General features: G+C 37.1%; 1 protein-coding gene across 5 annotated transcripts in view; it reads right to left on the reverse strand.

Annotated features, from left to right (window-relative positions):
• The window catches only part of IQCM (IQ motif containing M), a 646,606-nt gene that overhangs the window by 559,243 nt on the left and 69,369 nt on the right, over positions 1–17,994 (reverse strand). For 3 of the 5 annotated variants that reach the window (XR_008657267.2, XM_063638261.1, XM_055276084.2), the window contains exons 2-3: positions 9,872–9,934; positions 3,822–3,906 (exon numbers count right to left, since the gene is read on the reverse strand). Coding sequence is in view for 2 of the 5 variants with exons in the window: in XM_063638261.1 (XP_063494331.1) it covers positions 3,822–3,858 (37 nt within the window). In the remaining 3 variants the exon portion in view is untranslated. Of the gene's footprint in view, positions 1–3,821; positions 3,907–9,871; positions 9,935–13,585; positions 13,695–17,994 lie in introns of those variants that run through there. The other 2 variants (XR_008657268.1, XR_010120562.1) reach the window with 2 other exon arrangements.

The raw sequence follows: 17,994 nt of genomic DNA on the forward strand, positions 1-17,994 counted from the left end.
AAAAAGTAGCCCTTGAACAAAAGAGTGAAATTCACAAGATAGCACAAGATAACTCATACCTCAATGCCTTAGAAAAGACAATGCTAGCATCATTTATTTTTATAATTTCCAAGGACATGTATCTATTCCATAAATGAGTCTAAAAATTACAAGAAATCAAACAACATATTTGTTAAAGCTCCATCTAGTCAATAATCTTTGAGGCTTCTCTTTTCTTTGTCCATAATTGGGTAAGAATATAAGCTTCCATCTTTTACACGTTCAAGTGCACTTCATCTATTATTTTGAGGAAGTTGCCAACGTCTGTTCCTTCTTTATTATGAAAACTATACTTATAACTTGATTTGAAAATACATATTGATAGTATATAGAATGATTTTTAAGAGCTCTTATTCCTGAGTCACACTATTTTGTGCTTGAATTCCAGTTTGCTCATGAACCTTATTGTCTTAAGCCTTATTTTTCTTATTTGTAAACTGAGGATAATAATAATATATGTCACAAAGATTTGTCTGAAGATAAACATTGTTACAAAACAGCACAGCACCTAACATATAAGCTTTCAATAAATGTGAGGAATTTTATTATTTTTTATATTATTGCATTACTATCATTGGGCTAAACTTTTCTCCAACAGAGTTTATATAATTTTTTTTTTTAGTCAATCCTCATTTCTTCAAAATCACAAAGATAACTTCCTAATGCAGTTTGGGTAAATTGTCTTATTGAAATTCCTTTTATCCAAAACTAACTGTTTGCAGTTAATAAAATATTTTCATACATAGGATTCTTCATGTTATTAAAGTCCCCAAAAGCAATAGTAAGTCATTATAAGCAATAATAAATGTTTTGCAATAAAGTTCATGAAGAGGTTGAAATGGTCATATTAAACTCATCTAAGACATGAGTGCAAATATCAACATTCCCATAGGAAAAAAATATGAGTAGCTCTAATCCCAAATATTTCACTAGCCTAAAACATTTTCACACATTTATTTTATCTTTTTAAAAAACCTCATTTTTCATATGTCATCAGCTTAACACAACTGTGATGATGGTTCATAAAACCAGATTTCTCTACTACTTTAGAGGTTCTACATAGTTGCTCCAGTGAACCTCTGAAGTGAAGATACAAAAAGAAAATCTAGTTATGGAAACTATGACAGAGAATGAGCCATCTCTTAATTAGAATCATTGAGTAAGGATTTTCTGTATCCAAAAAGACCCAGGGGCTTAAAAACATTTGCTTTTCATAACAATAATAAAAACAACTGGCCATACTCAGAGGGTTTCCATCCTTCCCATTAATAGGCTACATTCTTCAGAGAGGCTTCACAAAATTTTAGTTGAAAGATAATCTTAAGCAAAGATGTGTGGCCACATGGCTAAGGCCAACCCTGTGTATGTAATCAGAGTAAATGCCTGACAGGTGTAACAAAAGCCCCACCTCAGACACAATGGGACTCAGTTTAGCACACATTTTTTAAGTACCTACTAAGTGCTAGATGCCGTTTTGATGCTAAATGTGCTAAAATAAGTAAGAGTAGCTATTTCTGTCTTCCAAGTGCTTAAGAGTCTAGTGCTAGAAAAAAAATGTGTAAATAAATGCCTTCACAGTCAGTTAAGATAGGCACTGTGATAGAAGCCAATATAAACCACCAACACCCCCTACTGCTAGCTCACTAATGTACGAATTTCCCTTTAAAAAGATAAAGCTTTACATTGTATTATTGAAAATAATATTGAAAACAGAAATATCCCAAGAGAAATAAGTGAATGGAAGCCAGGCTAAGGCAGTGGTTTTAAATATGTGCTTCATTAATTTCATGTGCCTTGGGGGTGCTTCCTTCTTTCAATCAGAGAAGCTCAGATCTTATCTGTTTTACATATTTGAGCTCTTCCTAAGTTTTATTTTGCAGAATTTCTTTGCTGAAAAGTAAACACACACCAGCTAAGCAAAAAACAAATAAAGGTCTGAATAACAGTGCATCTGTGGAAAGAACCTGCTTGTAAACAGGTTCAGATGGACAGAAGGGTTAGAGTGCCAAGAAGTGGGGAGAAGCTGTAGAGAGGAGAAGCTGAAGAGGAGAGAAGCTGGAATTAAGGCCATCAGTTCTAGGGTAAAGTTATGGAGCTGGAAAGTAAATAGAAGCTCTTTGGACAAAAACTTCCAATACAATAATTTATATTAATTTCATTACATGTAAGTGAAGAAAACATAAATTATTTCTAATTTCTTCCTAAAAAGAGTTAAAGAACCAAATGAAACCCAAATTTCAAGTGGCATCTGGTTATCATCTCCTAAAACACATATTCAACATTTCTTCCCATAATACATTCAGCATTAAGACTCAACTCTTCAGTTCTAAATTAAAGGCACTCTGTTGAGTTGTCTCTTACTGACTCACTTTCCCCCTCCCTTATTCTCTGGTCTTCTTTAACAAAGTATCTTGCCTTCTTTGCACCAAGAAATGCTAATTAGTTTCATATATACCTCAGACGTATTTTACAGGATACTGCCCAAAAATCTTTCTATGTTAATATTTCTCAGACTGTGATCAGGTTACTAAGGAGATATAGGGAAATGCCAAGCTCATAGCATCAAGGTCATGTGGGCATGACCTAAGGCAAAATGGAACTAGAGAATATTCCTCCTCCACTTCCTGGATCTTCCACCCTTTCTGACCTTCCCATCTTTAAAAATGTTCTGTGTTATCCAAATAAAAAAAGAGTTAAAGTGATCATCACAGAGCTCTATTGGCAGCCCTGGGCAGATGCCAGCTGGCCTGTATCATATACTGTCAGGGGTAACAGGAGCCAAGAGGAAGTAGCAGAACAGTAATAACCTCAGCTCTATGTGCAGCAGTATATGTTAGGATTGCTTGTATTTGTTGCCAAGTCTAGATTAACTCTAAAAGAAATATAATGTGTAATTAATAATAATGTATGGTATACCTGAAAGTTGCTGAGAGAGATCTTAAGTAGTCTCATCACATCAGAAAAAAAGCTAACTATGTGAAGTAATAGATATTATAATTAGCTTGATAGAGGTAATAATTTTACAATGTGTATATATGTTAACACGCACATTGCACACCTTTATATTCAATTTTTATTTGTGAATTATACCTCAATAAAGCTATATTATACAGTGTAAACTGAATATGTAATTTATATGTAATTTAAATTTTTCTAGTAGACATACTAAAAAAAGTGAAATTAATTTGTATAACATAATTTTTATAGAATATTTCATTTAAAATACATCTAAATATTACCACTTCAACATTAATCAATATTTAAAATGAATTAGATATTTTACATTCTTTTTCGTTCCATCTTCAAAACTCTATATGTATTTTGTTTGTACTTATATACATCACAACTCACATGCTAAATTTTTATCAGCACTACTTAATCTGTATTTACATTTTATAAAATCATCACTTGAAAAAATAGATTTATATGCCCAAATTTGTTCCAAACATGCTTAAAGATTTTCCAATAACTGAATTATCCGTTTTTAAGTTTAAATTAAAATTCATTAAATTTAAATTAAATATTCAGTTCCTTAGTTTCACCAGCCACATTTCAAGGACTGAATAGCCCACATGTGACAAGTGGATACCATATGGGACAGCACAATAAGTTAAAAAAATCTCTCAAAAGTTGGTTATTTTTAAATAAAGGGAATGGAATAAATCCTTTCAAGATGTGCCAATAAGTGTAGTGCTCTGAGGGTCACTAATTAATAGAAAAGACTGGTTAAAACAGTTGGAGTGTTATGACTTGTACTGTGTTAGGTAAGCATAGATACTCACATTTTGCTTTTTCAGGCATAACCTCTTCAGTAGTCATGAGGGGCAGTTAGAATGATCTTCTTTTTTAAAGTGTGACCTCCAAGTCCTTAAACACAGTTACATTAAGTAATTCAGTGATGATAAATATTTATTTTTAGCTATTTCTTTTGCTCACTCATAGGTAAATAGGGTGAATGATTAAAACTTTTTATATGTCATTTCTGTGCTCTATAACCTTCAATGCCTTCCCCTCCAAAACACAATAACAATAGCTAGCATTGGGTAGGGATCTGTAGTTTATCGAGTGCTCATATACACATTGCCTTACTGGGTCTAAGCAACCTGATAGGAACTATTATTATGAATATTTGGCAGATGTGGAAATTGGAGCTTAGAGAAGTAAAATAACTTGTCAAGGTAAGAAGCTATGTAGTGGCATGTGCAAAACTCAAATCCAGATGTTTGGGCTCAAGACCGTATGCAGTTCTCTCTGATTTCCTACTACTTTCTACTACTTGCTTTCTTACTACTTTCAACTAATATCCAATTAATACCTGGCACATACCTTATACACTCCCGCCTTCAGCTTAGGTTTATGCCAGCCTTCCACTCAGAATGCCTTGACCTCTCATGTATATTTATTTATATCCTACCTGCCCTCAAAGCCTAGGTTCAAATCCTACCTATTCCATGACCACCCAGCCTCTTTTCCTGTGATCTGTTCCTCTCTTAGATACAGTAGTTATGTTGTCCATGCCTCTCCCTAGAAATTTATCATATGCTGTCTGTGTAAGGGGCTAAAAACACAGAGTGACCGATATATACTATATATCTATATTCCCAATTTTAGTCCTATATATTCCCAGTTAGACTCCAAATGCCTTGAAAACAAAACTATACTTTATGCCAGTAGTTCTCAATGCTGGATGAATATCAGAATCACCTAAGGAGTTTTTAAATATATGTCTGGAGTGGGACCTAGGCATCTGGCATTTTTGAAAGTTTCCCAGAATATTTAAATGTTCAGTTACAGGAATGAAATCTGCCTTGTGCCTCATCCTTCATGGTTCCCAGCTCAGTGCATTGCATTCTAGAGGTGCTCAATAAAGGGCTGATTAATGGGTTCATTAGCTGAGCCCGTCTACATTTGACATTATCATTACTTCAAAAGCATTATCCAAAATGCATCAAATGTTATCTCTATATCCAAGGAGTCAGTTACACCAGTGCATACTACTATATGCTCAAATGGCTTTACAATTAGAAATGAGAATATTAAATGCTTTAGCAGAGTTCCATGGAGGCCCTTGTTCTAAGATTCTATGTATAATTGTTCAGGTGGCAGACTCGACTAACAAACTCTGAGTTCAGAATTCAAAACCTATTAAATAATTTGGTAATTATTTCAGTAAATCTGTAAGCCAGCTTTGCCCTATGAAAGTCAGGACCCTGTAGCCTCATGCTCTTAGATAAAAGGCTTCAACACTTTTCCTCAGCTTCTACCCAGAGAAGGGAAAATACTATTGCAGTTACAGTTTTAAAATAGCAAATCTGGAACATCCAAAAATGATTAATTCTCAAATTGTCAGCATCATCTCACGGGCTAGAACACAGAACATGTAACTTGTCTGCCTAGTTCTGCAAATGAACTGCGATAAATTAAAATACTGCATCTCCCTCAGCAATAAACAATCAGAACTCATCTTCTGGCCTGGTTTAATTACTGTCTTAAGTATAAGAAGGAAATAAAAATGTTTTGTGCTCCATCATTTTCTTGTTTTAATTTCCACAGAAATGGACTCTTCTCTGGTTCTGTTGGCTCCTCCACCTTAATTCAGTGTGCCAGGAGTGTCAGCCTGCATTAAGTTGGCTGGAAAGCAAGACATCCCACTGTCCTTCTAATGCAGAAAACTAGCCAAGCATCCTAAGGGGTGCTGGCATGGTAATGTCCCTGCAAACTTGAGGTGATGAGGGAGGACTCTGAGACAGGAGCTGGGGATGTAGAAAGGCCATGAAGGATGGAATTGCTTAGAGATGGGCACAATGACACAAAATATCAGCAAATGGGGCCCCTCTCCACTTTAAGTCTCCAGCAGACAGTTACGAGATGCTGAGTCCTTCTTAATGCATCCATCAATTAATAAAAGCATATTTAGTGCCTGAGCTGTGCAAAGGTCTTGCCATTTATTTCAGAAAAAAAAGCCAGAAACATAAATCAAATTTTAAATAAATATGCAAACAACATGCAAAAAGTATGCCAGATGTCATAAGGAAATCTGTGAGCTTTGTGAAATAAGTGATATAAATCCGTGAGTACTATGAGTTCAAATGAAGACAACATCACTGAGGCCTGAGAAGGTGACATAAAAGAGAGTTCAAGAAGAACTTAGCTACTTACACCTGGAAGGGTGAGCACAGGGTTAATCAGAACCAAATGCTGGCCAGTACACCCCTGTGGTACTGAATACCAGTCCTGAGTGGATCAGAATGACTAACTTAAGAGCAGAGAAGACAGAGAGGTGAGAGAAATAATACAAGCAAAGGCATGGAGGTGAGAATACTCGTAGTCTGGGGGACATCAAGTTGTGTGTCTGATTTTAGCAGAGGGCTACATTTTATGCTGCTGAAATGGTCAAAGAACTATTGAAAGTTTTTGAACAGGGCATTGACATAACCAATGTTCTAGAGTGTAACTTCCATAAAGGCAAAGATTCTGTTTTCCTCTCTGCAATCTCCCATGCCTTGAGCAAGGCTTGGTATTTGGAAGGATCTCAAAAAGCATTTGCTATTTGTATAATCAGTAATTATGGCAACAGCATACTGGACAGGGATGACCTACCTTCTCACGTTTCCTTCAGCACATTTTTGAAAAAGTCCTTTCACCTTTGTTTTACAGTAGATGCAACTTAAGGCTCTCTGAAACTGGGTTACAGGAATGCTAAGGATTTCTAATTCCATTTCTACATGGATGAAAGACAAACAGAAGTAGAAACTATTTCCCTACCTTGTCTTCTTAGCTTGACATTCCTAAAGTAGATGACTGATAAAACTTTAAGGCTGGGTACAGTGGCTCAGTACTATAATCCCAGCACTTTGGAAAGCTGAGGCAGAAGGATTGCTTGAGCCCAGGTGTTCAACACAAGTCTGGGCAACATGGTAAAACTCCTTCTCAACAAAGAATACAAAAATTAGCTGGGTGTGGTGCATTCATGTAGTCCCAGCTACTCTACTGGAGGCTGAGGTGGGAGGATAAGTTGAGCCCGGGAGGTCAAGGCTGCAGTGAGCCGTGATCGTGCCACTGCATTCCAGCCTGGGCAACAGAGTGAGACCCTGTCTTAAAGAAAAGAAAAAGAGAAGACAAGAAAAGACTTTATCATGGCCCTTATACTTCAGTATTCTTTTGGCAAAAAAAAAAAAAAAAAAAAAATGCCTTATGGTAATTAGCAGGATGCAGGGAAACAAGCCATGCTCCAGGGATCTGGAAAGGCAGTTTCAGCAGTTGATATTATGGCAAATGGAAGTCCTCATTTACTACCCCAAACTTTCTCCCCACTGTCCCTCCACCTCAATCCTCCTAACCCTGAATCATACTTTCACCCTTCCCCATTTCTCTATCTTAGAAATTGTACCTATATCTACCTAGTTGCTCAAGCCATAAATCTTTTATTTATCCTATATTTTTGTCTACCACATCCAATTCATCAAGTCTTCTAGGTTTTTAACTTAAAAATACATCTGCTTCTCCCCATCTTAATCTCCCAGCCAAAATCATTTCATTCTGGGACTGCTGAAATAGCTTCTTAACTGCTCTATCAAATTCCTCTCTTTCTCTGCCAATTCATTCTCTACACAGCAGGAGTCATCTTGTTAATTGTGTATCAGATCATATTATTTCCCTTCCATGGTTTCTGAACTTCATTTAAAATAAAACGTAACCTCTTGCCCTGAGCTCTTCTCTCTTATGCAACTGAGTATATATGGGTGATAAGCATAGTACTGGCATTCCACAACTCCACACAGAACTGAGCCAGGAGGCTTGGTTTGACTTCTCTTGGACTTAGTTTTCTCATTTACAAGGCAAAATTTTGGGGCAAGAAGATCTCTAAGACCCCATCAGTTTCTAAAACACTATTATTCCATTGCTTTTGTGTACTATGCTAAAAAATAGTTGGCTCCAAATCCAAGAAATCAACTGCATGGGCAAGAGTTTGTGTCTCCCTCCCGTCCTTCTCTACTTTACTCTGCGCTCTGTAACTCTGGAGAAGAATACCAAAAAAAAGTGGTCTAGACCAGGCCACTTCTGGTCATGTCCCTAGTTGCAGGCCTCATCACGTGTCTTTCAAGCCTAGGCCACTAGGACCTCCCGCCCAGCTTTTGTCCTAGTCACCCTTCTCTGATAAGTATAAGCCCCCCTCCACTTTTCCTCTACTAAGTCAACAAGGACCTTTAGGTTATTTTCTGGATTTTCTTTCTAATTAACTTCTGTCAAGTCTCCTGGTATCTCTGACCAAATCATCAGATCTGCTAGCACCAAACAATAGGAATAAGAAAAGAGAAAGGAGAGCAGGTAAAGAAAACCAAACAGAACAAGTTCCAATGAGGGCCAATATAACAGGACAAATATTAGGCATCTAAAATGTGCAAAGGTATACAGTCATTGCTCTGTATATGAAGGATTAATTCCAAGACCCCTGTAGATGTCAAAATCTGCAGATGCTCAAGTCCCTTGTGTAAAATGCCATAGTATTTGCATGTAACCTATGCATACCCTCCCATATAGTTTAAATCATCTCTAGATTATTTATAATGCCTAATGCAATGTAAATGCTATGCAAGTAGTTCTAACACCATATTGTTCAGGAAATAATGACAAGAAAAAAGTCTGCACATTCAGTACAGACACAATTGTCCATTTTTAAAAAATATTTTCAATCCATGTTTAGTTGAATCTACATATGCGGAATCCATGGATACAGAGGTCCAACTACAGTAGATGATAGGAGAATAAGAAATTTATAATTGCATAATTAAACTATAATCCAAACTTGTGAGAGGGCCATAAAATGAGTTGGAATGAAGATATTCTATGAATTTATGATTAATATCAGGCTAGCTAGGAACCCAGGGACCACATGGAACAGTGGCAAGCCCATGAAATTATACTCCTTTCCTAATGCAGAAACCTTCCTCTAAATCTCTAATTAATTCAGGTTAATATATTACCCAGAACCAGGAAGTGGGAAGGAAAGAATATAAATGAATCATTAGGATATCACTTTAGCTAACACAAAGCACAGAGTCTAGGAGCACTGTGATGAGAGCAAACTTGGATTTCAATCCTGATTCTGCCATTGCCAAAGTGATCTGAAGCAAACCAATTAACCTCTCTGAATCCTACCTCGTCTAGAAGCAAAAGATTTAAAATAGACCCATAATATTAAAAATAGCAGCTTCAACTTATGTTTAAAGGAACTCTGTCTCAGAAGTCAATGAGGATAACACGTGGAAAGCCTGGCTGCTCTGACTGAAGAGGATCTCATGGGCTTTCCCTGAACTGCCCATCACTCCCGACTACCTCCCACCCACCTTCAACCCCAGCACGCCAGGTTCAGAGGCACACCATCAGTGACTTCAAAGATACCTTCTGCATGTAAGTTTTCACTATTTCATAAAATAGATATTATGTTCTATTCTTTTATGGGCATGCATGGACACTTACATTAATTAAGATATCTCAAATATTCCCAGCTTTACATGAAATATTTAAATCTTTAAATCACAAAAAAGCAGTTATTAATACATTTCAGTTCTCAACTCATTAAAAAGGAGATGTTAAACTGAGAACACTCTCCCATTATACTTTAAAATTCTTACTTTTTATGGCTAAAATACACTCTTTTTTTCACCTTTTGACTCTCTTAATGGGTAAAACCAACTATTCTGAGCCACATTCAACAAGCTATGGAGTTTTTCTGTGATCTTATTTTAGGATTTTGATACAGTTATGTACAAAACAGGATTTGGCAATACATGATCATGTACATTGAAGGTCACTGAAGATCAAAGCTTACCAACAGACGATGGGCTGGGGTTGGTGAGACAAGACTATCATTCATAGTGGTTAAGTGGAGTAACTTGGGGGTAAAAAGGAAATGATCAATGTTAGATAGACCCATACTTGAGTAGAGATCAACTACTAGAATAAATTGAAATACTGAATTTTAGTCCATGTATCATCCACAATTATAAGCACAAATGTACCTTATAATATAAAGAACTTTTACAAATCAATGAAAAACACAGGCAGTTGAATATAAAAATAGGCAACCAAATGGGAAAGAAGCATGTGAAAAGACACTTATTCAAAACTCATTCATCACCCTGGAAACACAAATGAAACCACGACCATCACACTCCCAAAAGAATGGCTTCTTTAAAAATACCAAATGTTGAGAAAGATATAGAACTACTGAAATATTCACACACTGCCTGTTGCAGTGTTAGTTGGTAGTCTTCAGGAAACCATCTTTAAAAATTGAATCCACACCTAACCATGACCCAACCCTCAGACTCCCAACAGAAAGGCTTATAATGTGTACCAAAAGGCACATATAAGAATGATCACAGCAGCATTGTTTGTAACAGCTAAAAACTAGAAGCAACCCAAATGTCCATTGACAGTAGAATACATAATTTGCATTTTATTTATACAATGGAATATTTCACATCAGTGAAAATAAACTGGTATATTCAAAGACATAGTATATTCTCACATATATTATTTTGAAAGAAGCCAGCATAAACAGGACACAGTCTATGTTTTTAATAATATAAAGTTCAAAAACAGGCCAAACTTACTAATGACAACAGGAAACAGGATAATAGAGACCTGTGAGGAAAGAGTGCAGGGTCTGAGGTGGGGAGCACAAGGAGGGCCTCTGGAATACTCTCCAGGCGGTAGGCATTTCTTTATCAGAGGGTGATTATAGAGATGTGTTTGCTTCGTCAATATTCATTGAGCTACACACAGGAATTGTGCACTTTTCTGATTATATGTTATAAATCAATTACAATTTACTGAACAATAATTATATACACTTTATTAATGTTTCAATATAACCTATTAGAACCCTGAAAATACTACCCTAGTCATTACAGGTAGTTCCATTTCTCTTCTTACACTCACTCAACAGAAATATGAAGCATCGAGCTTTGGTAAAAGCCACCAAGATCTGTGCTGGATTGTAAGCCCCACCAGGGCAGGAACCAGTTGTTTAAATTTCTTTGTCTTCCATAAGACTGAGCACATGACTAGCCAAGTAATAAAACTCTATAAAAACTGTTTATTTGAATTCCTGCAAAGAAGTCCTAAAGCATTAGCATTACAATCTTCTTCGTTTTCTCAGAGTTCCTAATATTTATTTGGAAATCCCGCTACTACTGAAATGTATGTATAACCTGCCATGAATTTTTGTAATGTGACTAACGGGTTTTGCTTATTTAATTTTTTCCCTCTTGTTATCTTGATAAGATTTTGATAGGAAGACCATAATTATCCAATGAGGAGCTAAGTATTTCGATCCAAAGTGAATGGTAAAGAAACACACATATACTCTCCAAAAACTGGTTTCAGAAAAGTTCACATTATTCCACATTTTTCTCACCTGAAATTCCCATTCAGTCATTGAATACAACCCTCATATGCCAAGAGAAAGGCAGAGGTGGGGGTAATAGAGTGAGGCTTTTCTTGAACAAAATGTTAAAATATTAGAAGCTATGTCTTATTGTAAATTTTATTTCTGGGGAATTTCAGTTAGAAATGTATCAGTTAGGGCATATATGTCCAAGAACAAAAAAGGTAATAAGAGCCTTATTTCCTTAGAACTCTACTATATCAGAAATGATTTCAAAATATTTTATGAAGAGTCCCATATCAATACATGAAGTTATGCCTTCACCGATAATTGTGGCATGTTGCGACTCTGTTTTTCTTGTGATTTTCATAGATTAAAACAGTGCTGTTATAAAAGTACATTCTCCCAGTTATTAATCTCACATGCCTTAAATAGAAGCCATTAACATTTTATAAATAACAATAAAGAGAGAAAATTTATAAAGCATTCCCCGCTGAGATGTTTGGGACACTATGTTAACAGTTAAAGACAACAATGAAAACACCATAAAGTTAATTACAACAAATTAAATACAATAAATTAGAGGCCAAAACTGTTCAACTGTTCCAATAGAATTACGATGTGCTTAGAAATAGCGATGTTAAAGAGCAAAATCTAGAAATTTGAGCAAATCGTGAAATATTGCAAAATTCTGGCTTATATTTTCTGTTTTCTTTTTTATCTCTATAACCTTGTAAAAACTAGCTAATATTTACAAGGTCTGAAATGGTTTTGGAGCGTTTATATGTAAGGGATAGTTTCAAGGAAAACAATTTTAAAATTGAAAACAATCTTGGGAGTTGTCTTGTTTAGCCTCTCATTTCACAGGAAAGGGAAGAGCAACATAGGGATGTAAGCAATTTCAGCTTAACACTGGATTTGTGAATGAACTGGAACCAGAATATGGGTTTCCTGACTCCTGATGAAGCAAGAATCCCCCTGATGAAATTCCAGAATTTTCCCCTCCGTGAATTTCCCCTCCGTGAATTCTTTCTTTACCTTCTGCTCTCTGACTGAACTCTCTTATTCTACTTGGTTCTAACAGAGACACTATGACATCATGGTGAAGAGCACAGACTTGCTCAGATGGAACTGGGTTCAAGCCTAGGCTTAATCACTTCTAATCAATGGCTTTAGGCCTTGAGTAATCAATTCATTCCAGTCTGCCTGAGATTTTCCCCGCTTTAAAACTGAAGGTCCTGAATCCTGGGAGCTGCACAGTCCCAGAAATTAGGACAGCAATTTTCTTAACCCTCATAGACTAAGCTCTTTTATCTGTAATAATCATATCATCTTTATATCTCACAGGGCTACTGCGAGACCAAATGAATGAATGTCTAAAAACATTTAGGACAGGTCTACACCTGGTCCACTCAGTAAGTACTCATTTCCGTATCTGTTACTTCTTATTGGATCTTATTCTATATTGGAGATTTAAATTTGAGAGTAGTTTAAACCAGAAATGATATGTAAAACCAAGAGAGAGAATGAGTTCTCTGAGAAACAGGGCAAGCAGCAGACTTGGGGAGGGTGGGAATAGCACGAAAGAATAGAGAACACAAAGAAGGATGGCGAGTGCCTCAAGGCCATATTCATCAACATCATCAAAGAAGAAAAGAAGGGAATTCTAGGGACATGATATGCATGGAAGGACTTAGTAATAAACTCTACTCTTGAGTCTATAAATGTGTGGATTCTGTAAAGAATTAAAACAGAAGAAAGAGAAAGGATAAGAGATAAATAGGTATAATATTTTGTGTACTACATGGGTGATTTTAGAAACATGAAGAGTCCCCAAGAAAGCAAATATTGTCCACAATTAACACATCATTGATGCATACAGTATCGTGTCTAGCATTTACATCTTTCTAGAAAAAAAATCCCTGTGAGGAATAACACATTGAGTAACTATTATCAAAGCACCTATCTTTTTCTCATCGATATCTGGCTGAAAGGCCAGGCACGGGTGGCTCACGCCTGTAATCCCAGCACTTTGGAAGGCTGAGGAAGGTGGATCACCTGAGGTCAGGAGTTCGAGACCAGCCTGGCCAACATGGTGAAACCCCATCTCTACTAGAAATACAAAAATTAGCCAGGCATGGTGGCACGCACCTGTAATCCCAGCTACTCACAGGGCTGAGGCAGGAGAATTGCTTGAACCTGGGAGGCAGAGGTTGTAGTGAGCCGAGATCATGCCACTGCACTCCAGCCTGGTAACAAAATGAGACTCTGTCTGGAAAAAAAAAAAAAATGGCTGAAAGCTTTTCCCTAAGGAATAAGACAGGCATTAATAGGGTAGGGATGTACTTTTAGTCATCTTCAAGGGCCAGAAATAGAAAATTAATACAGAGGGGTGATGGGACTGAAGCTGTGGATGCTGTCCCAGCTCCCAGAAGCCAAGTAGAGGCAACCTGGAGTTCAGCTCCAGCGTAGTAACCAGAACTCAGAGTAATTCTCACGTGAGGTAGGGGATCACAGCCAGGCTCTGCTAAAAATGACTAGCTGAAAAGAAGCAGAAATGCAACTTCCCACTGGTGCTTGATACAGGGGGTTATCACAGCTCCATATTTGGAGAGGCAGAGGAGACAGACATGTCTCACCACCACGCCCTAGCCACACCAACACTGACTCAGAAACAGGTTTGAAATATCACTATCAAAGGGGCAGGAGCCCCAAGGAACCAATATAAGATCTGGTTCTGGACTGGTAACTTAGTGGCAACTACAAAACTGTGAATCAGAAAGTGGTAAGCATTAGAGATAAATAAAACATAAAAATATAATAAAACTTACTACCCTACAAAAGCCTGAAAATTATTATGAAATAATTGAAAAATTATTAAACATATGTCCAAAACTAACACTAGGAAAGACAGCCAATAAGATCAATAAGATCAACAATTGGAATAGTAATTTACTCGATAGGAAATGAAAACAATAAAAGAATATGAAAAAGAATTTAAAATAAGTAGGTTAAGACTCTACCAAGAGACAGAGGAGGAAATCATATCTCTAAAAAAGAATATAAAAATATGAAACAAAATAGCCAGAAACAAAATAGAGATATGAAATAGAACAAATTGGAATCCTTTAAATAAAAATATATTCTTTCAAAAACTGTATAAGCTTGATATACAGAATAAAATCTGGATTGGACACAGTATACGAGAATCAGTGAGCTAGAAGACAACACTAAGGAGTTTCCCAGAAGCTGATGAAATGAGATAGAGAAAGAAAGATGAAATAACAATGAAAAGATATAAAGGAGGGTGTGGGGAGGGGGGAGCCATAGCATTAGGAGATATACCTAATGTAAATGACAAGTTAATGGGTGCAGCACACCAACATGGCACATGTATACATATGTAACAAACCTGCACATTGTGCCCATGTACCCTAGAACTTAAAGTATAATAAAAAATAAAATAAAAACACTGAGACCAAAAAAAAAAAGACATAAAGGAAAAATTGAAAGATTCCAACATGTGTATAAAGGAAGCTTGGGGGAGGGGGGTGGGAAATGGAGGAAAAACAATATTTGAAGTATCATATTGAAAAATGACATGAATCTAGAGATTAAAAGTACATTCCAGATGCCAAGAAAGAATAAAAATAAATCCACACCCAGACACTTCCTAGTGAGTATCAGAAATGAAAAAAAAAAAAGAATCATCTAAGCTGATTATCTCCAATTTCTCTCTTCCCATTCTCTTTTGAACTGGCGCTCACCAGGCTTTTACCCTTGCTACTTTAAACTGCTTCTAGTGAACTCTGTGACGCACTACTAAGAGCTCCCAAAGAACTTATTACCCAGCTGCTAGCAATGCTACCAGATTACAGTCCACAGCTTTGCCCTTCAGAATTGCCCTGGCTGAGGAGTCACACAGTTACCTTAAAGGGCAGTCCAATATCAGTGACTAGTCAACTAGGGTTTATGCAGGCTCAGATAACTTGTCCCAACTGAGGACAACTCTGAAGGGTCAACTCAACATCAAAGCCCCTTCCCACCCCGGGGAGTCTTCACTAGACTGCATCGCAGCTCAATTTCTCCCTCTGACAATTCCTGCTTTCTTCCCTTTCGAAATCCAGAGATGGCTATTTCAAGAGCACTAATTAACAAACATCTCTCTCATCTCCATGTCAGAGGGTCTTTCTGGGGAATGCAACCTGCCATTCTTTGTCAAAGTCGCCAATAACCTTCATGCTGTTAAATCTAATTGTCAATCTTAGTCCTCTTCTTAGCTGATCTGTTAACAGCATTTTATGTATTTTATCACTGTCTCCTTCTTGAAATATTTTCTTCATTTAGTTTCCAGGGATTTCCAGTGTCCTAGATTTTCTCTTACCTTCTCTTACTTCCTTCTCAGTCTCTTATGCTAGTTCCTCCTCATCTCACTGACCTCAGCATATTGGAATGTCCCAAGGCTCAGGCCTTGAATCTCTTTTCTTTTCCACCACATACATTTATTTTGTGATTTTTAGTCCTGGCTCATGGCTTTCAATACCATCTCTATGTTGATAATTGGCAAATAGGTATTTTTATCCTGGGCCTCTCCCCTTGTCTATCTCACATCTTCATTTGGATGTCACCAAACCATCTCGAATTTTACACATCAAAACTGAGTTCCTGATCCTATTCTGATGATTTCTCCCTCAGCAAATGATATTTCTACTCTTCCAGTTACTGAGACCAGACAATCATCCTTGGCTCTTCTTGTTTTGTACATTCCACGTCCTATTCATTAGCAAATCCTGTCAGCTCTACCTTCAAAATATATTCAGAAGCTGATAGCTTCACAACACCTTTACTATTAACACTCTAGCTGAAACCACTATTCTCTCTTACCTGAATTATCAGAATAGCCTCCTAAGTGGCCTAGTTCTACTTCCTGCCCCTATCCATGACCTACTCCCAACCCAGCAACCAGAGTTATTCAAGTGAAACATAAGTCAGACAATATCCTCCATTCAAAAGCTACTGATACCTTCCAGCAACAATGGAGTAAATACAGAAGTCACCATGTCCCCACGCACCCCTACGTTATCTGTGGCTAGCTGACCTCATTTTCCCTCCAGTCCCTCAATCCCTCTCCTGGAGCCACACAGCTTTCTTTCCCAGCTGCTCTGGTCAGACCAGGATAGCCCCCACCTGAAGATATTTGCATTTGCTACTTTATTTGCCTGAAATGTTCTTTTGTCAGATTCACAAGGTACCAACCCTTCACTTCTCCCAGGTGTATACTTAAACACACCTTCTCCATGAGGACTTCACCAGCCACCCATTCATGATTGCAACCCTCCCTAAATCCTTCCTGATTTATTTTCCTCCTTTACACTAATACTATTTAACATACTATATATATATATATATACATAGTCATTTATTATCCATCTCTACATGCAGAAACTGCTAGCTGATTCCCAAATATATTTTCTCTTCCTCCTGGACCCATAGCTGGACTACTTTTTCCAGGTGCACTTGAAGTTAAAGTGTGGCAAGTGACTTAGTTCTGGCCACAAGAAAAAATGTGGTCAAAATAAGTGCCCCTTGTAAGCCTGGTGCCTAAATACCCCCCATGCAATCCTCTATGCTCTTTCCCCTCCATACCTGCTAGAATGGAGGTGACTCTAGGACACCATTGGTACGAAAGTCCAAATGTAAAAGATAGCAGAGTCACACAGCAGAATAAGAATGCTTTTAATAATTGTTTGGAGGAGAGCTGTCTAACTGGGACAGTTTGATGAATAAAAAATAAAATCTCAAGTAATCAAGCTACTGATAATTAGGAGTTTAATTTATTATAGCATCCAGCTTTATCTTAGCTTATAGATCCACTTCCTAGACTGCAAGGTTAATGAATGCCAGGATTTTTTACTGTTTTGTTCACTGATGTATCCCCCCGTGCCTACAACACTGACTGGAAATCAATAAATATTTGAAGAATAATGAATAAAAAACTTAAATTCTCACACAGAAAAAAGATAGGATATCTAGAAAAGGATGGCAACTTTGATAAAAGAACTCTTGTTAACTTTCTGTCTCGTTGATCTGTCTAATGCTGACAGTGGGGTGTTAAAATCTCCCATTATTATTGTGTGGGAGTTTAAGTCCCTTTGTAGGTCACTCAGGACTTGCTTTATGAATCTGGGTGCTCCTGTGTTGGGTGCATATATATTTAGGATAGTTAGCTCTTCTTGTTGAATTGATCCCTTTACCATTATGTAATGGCCTTCTTTGTCTCTTTTGATCTTTGTTGGTTTAAAGTCTATTTTATCAGAGACTAGGATTGCAACCCCTGCCTTTTTTTGTTTTCCAGTTGCTTGATAGATCTTCCTCCATCCCTTTATTTTGAGTCTATGTGTGTCTCTGCCTGTGAGATGGGTTTCCTGAATACAGCACACTGATGGGTCCTGAGTCCTTATCCAGTTTGCCAGTCTGTGTCTTTTGATTGGAGCCCAGGAATTGAACTCAGCTCTACATAAAGTGGACCTAATAGACATCTACAGAACTCTCCACCCCAA

This window comes from Symphalangus syndactylus, chromosome 4 (genome assembly GCF_028878055.3).
Source record: "Symphalangus syndactylus isolate Jambi chromosome 4, NHGRI_mSymSyn1-v2.1_pri, whole genome shotgun sequence".
NCBI classification, from domain to species: Eukaryota; Metazoa; Chordata; class Mammalia; order Primates; family Hylobatidae; genus Symphalangus; species Symphalangus syndactylus.